A 12,025-nucleotide genomic window follows, 5' to 3' on the forward strand; every position below is an offset into this window, starting at 1 on the left:
AGTATCAGGTACATTTTGTCCGCCTCCGTAGTGTAATGGCCAGCACGCTCGGCTACCGTTCTGGAGGTTCCGGGTTCGATTCCCAAGGAGGGGGGTCAAATACATATAAGTGATTTTTTTCACTCTAATATTTATTCTATATTACCCTGGACTGGTACCTGAAGCGGAGGACTGATCACATTTTCTTCATGTGTTGACGATCAAGATAACACTGCGTTTATATGATGCTATGCCCTATGCACCATTGGGGTTCGGATAATGATAAGGAAAATATTTTTTTGCATCTCAACATAGATGAAGAAGAATGTGGAAGTCTGGGCATTTGCAGGGTAACAGATTTGTTTGAACAATGGCGCAGAGTTTATTTTGTATATTAAAAGCATTATTAACTTTGTGGTATGGTGATATAACAATTTCCTTATCATTCATCCTTCACTTTGTGTAATACCATTTTAATAAACACTGATTCGTGACCACCGGTTTCGGAATAATCGTTCCATCAGGTCGTTAAAATGAAATCACTACGGTTCGACATTTATGCGAAAATACAAATTTGAAAGAGAGAAAGAAGATAAATGAATCTAAATGGGAATATTTCTAAATGTGGACTATAAGTTAATTTAAAAAAATAAACAACTAAATATAACTACAAGTCCACTTTAAAAAATATTGCCGCTGTGATTCATTTGTTTTTCTTTAAAAAAAAATGTATAAATGTCAGATCGTAGTAATTTCATTTTAATGACCCGATGATGGAATGATTATTCCGAAATCGGTAGTAACGAATAAGTGTTTATGAAAGTGGAATTACACAAAACACTCACTCCTTTCAAGAACGTCATAAATCAAAAATCGTCAATTTCCAGTTGTGCATGTTTTCGGAATGCCCAGAAAATGTACTATATCCAAGAAAAAGAGGCATATTTTTAACTTAATATTTACCCGCTACAAGGCAGAAAGTGATATTTTTGCATTTTGACGAAAAGGTATTGTTTTATTATTTTTTTTAAATAAACTAAATATTTTTCAAATGGAGATAAAACCTTCAGATTTTACCTAAATAGATCTGTTGCACAGTAAAAATTTCATTAATGGCTTGATATTTATTTTCAATACATTGTATTATATTTTTAAACTTTAAAAACGTTATCCTGAAAAATCAAGTTTTTTGATTTATGACGTTCTTGAAAGGAGTGAGCGAAAAGTGAATGATTTATGATGAGGAGAGTGTTAATGGCACAGAGTCTTTATAAATTATCCATCGCATTTTACTTTAAAATTATGTATGTTTGAATCGCGATGTTTTTGGCAAATTTACTCCAAAAATCCTAGTAGCTAAAGGGTAAAGCAGTAATCCTTATTCATATTATATTATAACTGATTACTTTCATTATATATTATTTATTATTCAATGACGATTCAAATTACGTCTTGTCGATATTTTTTACTCTGCCACAAAAGAAATCTCAGCCGAGTACCCGGAATCAAATTAAAAGCATCAATCAATGTTTATTTAATTATTTTTAATTATTTTTTATAAATATAAGTGATTTTTTCACTGTAATATTTATTTAATATAACCCTAGACTAGGTACCTGAAGCAGAGGGCTGATCACCTTTCCTTCATGTGTAAAAAAAAAACGATCAAGATAACACTGCGTTTATATGACGTAGCGCCCTATGCACCATTAGGGTGCGGATAAGGGTTTTATACATACATATATATATATATATATATATATATATATACATATATATATATATATATATATATATATATATATATATACAGTATCTACTCAATGAATTAGGGCCACGCAGAATTTCGCGCAATTTCTCAATTCAAACAGGAATAACTCAGAGAAAACCTTGAATAAAACAACATTGAATTTTATTTACACATGAACACTTTATTACGCTTAAATTATGCATATATTTTCATATAAATATAGTTAGTATTTAGTATTTCCACCTTTGGCAGAAATAACTGCCTCAATTCTTTTTGGCATACTTAAAATGCACTGTTTTATCATGTTTTTATTTCTTCGTCTTCTGACCAAATTTTTTGAATATTTTTTTTTAGATAGTCTATTGTCGGATTTGGATATGAGTATACCTTATTTTTTAACATGCTCCATACGTTTTCTATAGGATTAAGGTCCAGAGAATTTCAAAGGCAGATTTTTGATAGACAAAAATTTTATTATTGATTTAGCCCGGTGGCAAGGTGCCCCATCCTGCATGAAGGTGTATGCACCTTCTGTTGGGTCGAGTGTATGGTAGAAGGGCAATAAAATTCGTTCGAGGACCTGCTTATAGGAATTTTGGTTCATTGTTCCTTCCACGAAAAACAACGGCCCAGGTAAATTGTTAATAATACATGACCATATCATTGTTGCAGGGGGGTGTTTGATAACTTTTACCACACAGGCCTCTTTGTAACGTTCCATTGGTGTTCTCCTGACGAATCGACGGCTCTCTGTCACGGCTTCTAACCGGCACTCATCACTAAAGATGACCTGAAAAATAATGAAAATTTAAGTTTAATTCAAATATATAAGTTTATTTACTAAAATGATATGTTGAAAATACAATTTAAATAAATACCTTTTTCCAATCATCTACCGAGTAATTTCGATGTAGCCTGGCCCATTTTAATCGATCCGCTTTCATTCGTGGTGTCAATTTTGGTACTTTTATAGGGCGCCTGCATTTCAGATTTACTTCGTAAAGACGTCGCCTTAGTGTTGATACCGATATATTTATACCCTCTTCTTCCAATTTTATTTTTAATGTTTTTGCTGATGCACTACGGTTTTCTAAGGCACTTTGAACGATTTTTCGATCAGTCCTCGGTGTTGTTTTTCTAATCCTACGACAGTTCTTTCGCCGATTGCTGGTCGCGGGTGACTGATTTTTTATTGATTTTGAAATTCTGTCCACTGTTTGACGAGAAACGTTTTCTTTTTTTGAAATTTCTCTATTAGATAGTATTCCTAATTTCAGTAGCACTATAACACTAGACTTTTTTTCCTCAGAAATGTCTTTACTTTTTCCCATTTTGTCCTTTTCAATAAAAACACTTGTGTTTACAAAAAAATTTTATACTTTATGAACTAAAATTAAAAATTTAGTTTTTTTCACAAGACACGATAACTATATAACCTCTCTGAACAAAACAACAACCAGAACTCAAGAAACTTCACTAATAAATGAGATAGGACTATTTTTTGAACTTTCAAATATCTGTCTACCTGTGCTAATTAGGGACCTTTCTCAGAAAAAGGGTTTGAAATTTTGTAAAGGCTTAAATAATCCAGGTATGTTTTACATATTATTGAAGGTAATATACATGATATTAGATGTCAATAGAAAACTTAAAGTATTTATGTAAAATAAATATAATAATCCAAAAGATTTCAGAGTATTCAAAAAAATAATGGGTGGCCCTAATTCATTGAGTAGATACTGTATATATATATATATATATATATATATATGTATATATATATATATATACACATATATATCCATAAAGTTGAGGGTTATGGTCCGTAGAAGCATCAATGGTAGCCATGTGGACACCGTTTATGTACACATAGATCCACAAAGTTGAGGGTTTTGGTCCTTGTAATAAATGGTAGCCATGTGGACACCGTTTATGCACACATAGATCCACAAAGTTGAGGGTTTTGGTCCTTGTAATAAATGGTAGCCATGTGGACACCGTTTATGCACACATAGATCCACAAAGTTGAGGGTTATGGTCCGTGGAAGCATCAATGGTAGCCATGTGGACACCGTTTATGCACACATAGATCCACAAAGTTGAGAGTTTTGGTCCTTGTAATAAATGGTAGCCATGTGGACACCGTTTATGCACACATAGATCCACAAACTTGAGGGTTATGGTCCGTGGAAGCATCAATGGTAGCCATGTGGACACCGTTTATGCACACATAGATCCACAAAGTTGAGGGTTATGGTCCGTGGAAGCATCAATGGTAGCCATGTGGACACCGTTTGTGCACACATAGATCCACAAAGTTGAGGGTTATGGTCCGTGGAAGCATCAATAGTAGCCATGTGGACTCCGTTTATGCACACATAGATCCACAAAGTTGAGGGTTATGGTCCGTGGAAGCATCAATGGTAGCCATGTGGACACATTTCATGCACACATAAATCCACAAGGTTAAGGCTTATGATCCGTGGAAACATCAATGGTTGCTATGTGGAAACCGTTTATGCACACATAGATCCACAAAGTTGAGGGTTATGGTCCGTGGAATCATCAATGGTAGCCATGTGGACACCGTATATGCACACACGGCTGCACAAAGTGGAAACTAAAAAAAATCAGCATTCTATTGGTGAAAAAGTAGTATGTAAAAATTCAATTATTAGTTATTTTTATGCTCTCCTAAAAATATGTACGAAAAACATTTACTTTCCTCAATTGAACATTTTTTTCGTTTTAAATCATCTGTTTAAAAACCGCCTTCAGCTCTTTTCCTAGTAACAGCGCATATCTTTAGTGCTTAACAAACACATTTTTCCCCCTAATTTTCTGCAAAACGCTTCGAGTGCTAATACCGAAGCGTCATGGATGTGTGCATGTTTGGATTTAAAGGTCAAGTTGAAGTCGGCGTATTCACAAAGACGCTTGGATAAATAAACTCTTGTGTTGAGTGTCCGTTTAGTGGGAATTATCCTTATTTTGTAGCGACGTGTGACGTCAGTGAGGATCGAAAGTCGCTCATTGACGCACTAGGCCAGGCCTGTCCAACCCACTAGCATCCCGGGCCGCATCGATGACTTTAAATTTTCCCAAGGGCCGCATACAGACATTAGAATTATTTTTTATAACAAAGAATTTCAAATTTATTGATATTTTATAAGAACATATTATAAATAATTTGAATGCGGAGGTAATCAGAAAGTTAAATCATAGTAATTGTCAAGAAAGAAAACATTACTACGACCAGAAGTGAGTAGAAAACATACAATGAACAAACAAAAAATGTATTGGTATAACAATAAAGATTTTGAAAATTTTTAACTAGCAAAATTATGAATTAGGACACATAACGCTCACTCCTTTCAAGAACGTCATAAATCAAAAATCGTCAATTTTCAGTTGTGCGTGTTTTCAGAATGCCCAGAAAATGTACTATATCCCAGCAAAAGCGGCATATTTTTAACTTCATATTTACCCGCTACAGGGCAGAAAGTTTTGTTTTTGAATTTTGAAGAAAAGGTATCTTTTAATTATTTTTTTTAAATAAACTAAATATTTTTCAAATGGAGAAAAAACCTTTAGGTTTTACCTTAAAAGATCTGTTGCGCAGTAAAAAGTTCAAAAAATGGCTTGATATTTATTTTTAATACATTGTATTATATTTTTAAACTTTAAAAACGTTCTCCTGAAAAATCAAGTATTTTGATTTATGACGTTCTTGAAAGGAGTGAGCGATAAGTCAAACAATATTAACATTCTTAAACATTAAAACATTAAAAAAGCTTCTTTACATCTCACCAATAGATGTCTCTAGTGAAGTTCTAGTGATTCAAGAATAAGGTTTCTAAATTGGTTCATATATAGAGAACTTCCGAGATGAGTAGTGTGGTTGTCAATAATGGGTAGAATTGGTGAATGTTACACGTGTGTAAAGTGATCACTTAAACCAGCCTATGACGGTCGTCAGCCCCGTAAATGCCCAGACTTCCATATTCTTCTTCATCTTTGATGAGATGTCAAAAAATAATAATATTAACATTTTTTTAATAAAAACTAATTTATAAATGACCACTCAGTTTGAGATTTGAGTTTCTCTTTGTTTACTTATTTTTAAAAATCTATTTCAATAGTTGAAGTCGCACACTCGAACTTTTTCGAGATTTTTTGAGATTGCATTAAATTGGCAATACTGAAGAGCGCGCGAACTGATATAGTTCACTGTTTTTATAACAACATGCATGACTTGGTTCACAGAATACTTGAGGTCATAAATTTTGTTGATGCATCGAACCGTGTATCACAAATGTATCACTGGTTTAAAAATATATTCTTCATACATGGCCGCGGGCCGCGGGTTCGCCACCCGTGCACTAGGCAGTCTTCCAAGCGATGAATTTTGATTAAGGCAACACATGAAACTCAATCACCTTTGAAGCAATATCTTGCAACCATTAATACAAAATTATGTATTTAAATAAAAACAACAGGTATATCGCAGTCGTACAGGAGAAGGTGACCAACTGACAAAACGTAAAATGTTCAGGAGGGCCATTTAAGTCACTTTTGCTTGGCAACAAAATAAACATCAATGCAGTTAGTCATTTTTAACAAGTCAATATATTATACTTCCAAGTTTAAAATCATTTAGGATTTTTTCAGGGCAATATTAAGCTAGTAAGGTATCAAATAGTCAATGATCACGTTTTAGTAAAAAATGCACTTGGTCACTTTCTCCTGTATGACTACGATATATGCTATCAAACGTTTTGATCATAGGCTGGTTTAAGTGATCACTTTACACACGTGTAACGTTCACCAATTCTACCCATTATTGACAACCCCACTATTCAAATTCTTGGAATTTCTATATATTTGAACCAATTTCGAAATGTTGTTCTTGAATCACTAGAACTTCACTAGAGACATCTATTGGTGAGATGAAAAGAAGCTTTTTATTTAGCAGAAACTCCTTTATTAGTATGTGGGTCAGAATCCTGGATTTTAATCACACACATGAGAAACGCCAGAAAATATCATTTTAATTTTTATTATTTAAGCTGATAATTTGACCAGATAATTTATGTATAATTTTTTTTAATATAGAAATTCCAAAGCTGGACCAATCTTTTTTGCGAATCAATTTATAAGTTCTATATATCGCTCACTCCTTTCAAGAACGTCATAAATCAAAAATTGACAATTTTCAGCTGTGCATGTTTTCGGAATGTCCAGAAAATGTACTATATCCCAGCAAAAGAGGCATATTTTTAACTTAATATTTACCCGCTACAGGACAGAAAGTGTTGTTTTTGCATTTTGAAGAAAAGGTATTGTTTAATTATTTTTTTTTAATAAACTAAATATTTTTAAAATGGAGAAAAAACCTTCAGGTTTTACCTAAGATCTGTTGCAGAGTAAAAAGTTCAATAAGTGGCTTGATATTTATTTTTAAAACATTGTATTACATTTTTAAACTTTAAAAACGTTCTCCTGAAAAATCAAGTTTTTTTATTTATGTCGTTCTTGAAAGGAGTGAGCGATATATGAACCAATATTTAAAAGTTGTTCTTGAATCACTAGAACTTCACAAGGGCCAGAAAATATAATTTTCATTTTTATTATTTAAGCTTATATATTATGATTTGACCAGATAGTTAATGTATATATTTTTTAATATAGAAATTCCAAAGCTGTACCAATCTTTTTTGCGAATTAATTTATTTATCAATTTAATAAAGCCGACCTTAGAACCGGTGTCGTCAGCTGACCCGACAAAATATAAACATAACAGCTATTGCTTCTGCCAACATTGCGCAAGGCAGATGGTTTTTCCTCATTTCGGCAAACACCCGATCGACTTTCGCATTAGCAACAGTCGTAAAAATTAACTGGCGAGGATAAATGATTATTGACGCAAAGATGGCGAAACTAGAATTTGAAATGAAATTATACCATATTACGTAGGTGTGTGTAATATTTTATGAATAAAATTAGTGTGTTCATATCATTTAAAAGAAAGCTAAAAAGAAAATTCAACTAGAGTCCATATGAATCATGACTCAGTTGTAGCAAATAAAAACCCATCAGCTATGATATCTTACTAGCTTAATATTGCCCTGAAAACATCCCAAAGGATTTTAAACTCGGAAGTATAATATATTGACTTGTTATCTTTTGACATCTCATCAAAGATGAAGAAGAATATGGAAGTCTGGGCATTTACGGGGCTGACGACCGTCATAGGCTGGTTTAAGTGTTCACTTTACACACGTGTAACATTCACCGATTCTACCCATTATTGACAACCACACTACTCAAATTCTACATATATATATGAACCAATTTAGAAACCTTGTTCTTGAATACATCTCACCAATAGATGTCTCTAGTGAAGTTCTAGTGATTCAAGAACAAGGTTTCTAAATTGGTTCATATATATAGAACTTCCAAGAATTTGAGTAGTGTGGTTGTCAATAGTGGGTAGAATTGGTGAATGTTACACGTGTGTAAAGTGATCACTTAAACCAGCCTATGACGGTCGTCAGCCCCGTAAATGCCCAGACTTCCATATTCTTCTTCATCTTTGATGAGATGTCAAAAGATAATATAAAAATCACTCCTGTAATTGGAGATAATCCAGATTTTGTGAACAAGTATTTGGACACACTCAAAATGTTGTAAATATATTGTCTTGTTAAAAATGACTAACTGCATTGATGTTTAGTTAGTTATATCATATAAGTATATAAGTAGGTATCTATTATGTTTGTAAGCAAATCTTGGTCACAACTGTCGTCAAGAAAAGTCGATTCAGTTGGCTTAGTCATGTATGTACTCCGCATGCCTCCCGAGAGCCGCCATCAAGCTTGCCTCTTTTACAAGGCATCAGGTCCCCGACCACTGCTGACAATTTGTCGGCAGTTCTCGTCTGTACTTCGGGACTCGGATCTAACTTGGGAGGATGCAAGGGAGGTGGCAGCCGACAGAAAAGCCTGGAGACGTTTTGTAGACTCCATATCGCCCATTCCTTTCAAGAACATCATAAATGAAAAGACTTGATTTTACAGGAGATCGTTTTTAAAGTTTAAAAATATAACACAATGTATTCAAAATAAATATCGAGCCAATTATTGAACTTTTTACCGTGCAACAGATCTTTTTAGGTAAAGCCTGAAGGTTTTTTCTCCATTTGAAAAATATTTAATATATTTGAAAAAAAAAATACAATACCTTTTCTCAAAATGCAAAAACAACACTCTGCCTGACACTTCTTCTGCCCTGTGGCGGGTAAATATTAAGTTAAAAATATGCCTCTTTTGCTGGGATATAGTACATTTTCTGGGCATTCCGTAAACGTGCACAACTGAAAATTGACGATTTTTGACATATGACGTTCTTGAAAGGAGTGAGCGATATATATATATATATATATATATATATATATATATATATATATATATATATATATATATATATATATATATAATATATATATATATATATATATATATATATATATATATATATATATATATATATATATATATATATACATATACTTTCATATGTATTTTATATAAATATATATTTTTTTCCATTCTAATATTTATTCAATATTACCCTGGACTGGTATGTGAAGCGCAGAACCGATCACCTTGCCTTCCTACGATAAATTATCAAATGAACATTGCATCGATTTGATGATAGGTTCACTTGATAATGATGTAACTGAAATATGAATAATAATAGGAATACAAGGAAGTAGGATCGGGAAAAAGTTAAGGGGTAAAGGTACATGGAATTTGTTTTATTTTATGGCGCTAAGATATGATTTGATTTAGATTGTATGGCGGTGACGATTGCCGCGTAATACCTATTTCACCTTGAAAACTTTTATGACTTCATATTTTTAAATGGAAAAATGAGTTTTCATTGAAATTGTGTCGTTTTTATGGGGTTCTCATTATGATTCGCCAATGGCACTGTAATAACCATTTTTTTTTACAATACATATATATATATATATATATATATATATATATATATATATATATATATATATATATATATATATATATATATATATATATATATATATATATATATATATATATATATATATATATATATATATATATATATATATATATATATATATATAAATATATGTATTATTATTACTCTGAACTGGTCCATGAAGCGCAGCAGTGATACTATATCCCATTAATTATTTTTTTAAATTTACTTAATATTTTTCAAATGGATAAATAACCTTCAGGTTTTACCTAAAAAAATCTGTTGCACAGTAAAAAGTTCAATAAGGGGCTTGATAAATATTTTTAATATATCTTATTATATTTTTAATCTTTAAAAACGATCTCCTGAAAAATCAAGTTTTTTGATATTTGACGTTGTTGAAAGGAGTGAGCGATATGTGACCATTCATATTACTAGTGTATTATTATTTTCCGCCAACACTAGATTCTGTCGTTCTAGATCTGTGCGCTAAATTTTATAGTAAAATTATTCCCTTGACATTCGCTTGATCATAGCTTTGCGAAATATCACCAGACTACAGCTGCTGAAGAGCAGTAAACATTCAAGAGAAAGACGAACAATGAGTCCTAAAGACAAGTGTATATGTACTCCTTTTTTTGACATCCAACATAGCTGAAGTAGAACATGGAAGTCTAGTTATTTACAGTGTTATATATATATATACATATATATATATATATATATATATATATATATATATATATATATATATATATATATATATATATATATATATATATATATATATATATATATATATATATATATATATATATATATATATATATATATATATATATATATATATATATATATATATATATATATATATATATATATATATATACATACATATATATATATATATATATATATATATATATATATATATATATATATATATATATATATATATATATATATATATATATATATATATATATATATATATATATATATATAACAAGGTTGAGCCAACCTGGTGAGGGGTCCTCGGACCTCAGGCCTCGGGAGCGCAGGGCCAATCACTCTGCCTCCCTAAACCCTTTGATTACGATAAGTCCACGAAATGCCTCGGACACCGGCTTCTCTGGCACCCCCCGACCCGGCTGTGGTATTAGGACTGCGCTCACTAAACGGCTCCTATCCAACAATTCATCTTTCCGCATTGGAACGTACAATGTGCGGACAATGCAGGTCCACGGAAAAGATATTCACGCGACTCGTATCATGGATGACTACAAGTTAGATATCCTAGGACTGAGCGAGTCGCGATGGAAAGGATCTGGAAAGAGGTTGTTGGATAGTCACATGTGTCTGCACTCCGGCCAAGAACGATATCACCGTCAAGGGGTGGCAATTCTCCTTTCAGAAAGAGCAGCAAAGTGCTTGCTTAGTTGGGAACCAATTTCTGAAAGGCTTATACGCGTCACCCTCCAAACGGCCGATAGTTCTGTCACTGTCCTTCAGTGCTACGCGCCTACCGAAATTGCAGATGTCCAAACAAAAGATGCCTTTTACGACTCTCTCCATGCGGTCATCGCCTCTCTCCCAAGAAGAACCCGCGTGGTAGTATTGGGAGATTTCAACGCGAGAGTCGGAACAGACCCATCACTTGCCCCAACGGTGATGGGAAGGCACGGCTATGGGCAAGCCAATGACAATGGAGAAAGACTGGTCGAGTTCGCTAGTATTAACGACCTTGTCATTGGCGGTACGCTATTTCCCCATAAGTCCATCCATAAGTACACCTGGACCTCCCCTGATGGACGAACAAGAGCGCAGATAGATCACGTCCTCTATGGACGTGCTAACCGGCGAGAGCTCCTCGATGTCAGGTCCTACAGAGGGGCCGACATTCATAGTGATCACGAGTTACTCGTCGGAAGAATCTGTCTGCAGCTCAAACGTCTGCCGAGATGTCCTCGGCGGAAGAGAATCAACTTAGACAAGTTGAAGAGTGCCGAAATAAGATTGAGATTCGAGGAAACGGTCGGACAACGTGTCCAGCAAGAAACCGATCCTCAGTCCATTTATGTTGACTCAATTGAGGCGCAGTGGGCTAGTCTCAAATCGGCTCTCAACTCTTCCGCCAATGAGGTTCTTGGCCCCAGGATAGGAGAAAGACCCCATTGGATGTCAGATGAGACTTGGGGAAAGATAGCTGAGCGCGCTCACTTAAAAGCACTGAGGGACAGTGAAAGTGACCCCTTCCAACTGGACACC

General features: G+C 33.5%; 1 protein-coding gene across 1 annotated transcript; it reads left to right on the forward strand.

The window, feature by feature from the left end:
* Nucleotides 1–10,990: 10,990 nt before the first annotated feature.
* LOC148308963 (protein CFDP2-like) lies at nucleotides 10,991–12,002 on the forward strand (the record flags this gene model as incomplete). Its single annotated transcript, XM_088260839.1, has 1 exon — nucleotides 10,991–12,002. A coding segment is annotated over exon 1 (1,012 nt), but the record flags the coding sequence as incomplete, so codon positions are not given.
* Nucleotides 12,003–12,025: the final 23 nt, after the last annotated feature.

The sequence above is a fragment of the Brachycentrus maculatus genome, unplaced genomic scaffold, assembly GCF_059751285.1.
Source record: "Brachycentrus maculatus isolate JH-2025_06_01 unplaced genomic scaffold, ASM5975128v1 h1tg000143l, whole genome shotgun sequence".
Lineage (NCBI taxonomy): Eukaryota > Metazoa > Arthropoda > Insecta > Trichoptera > Brachycentridae > Brachycentrus > Brachycentrus maculatus.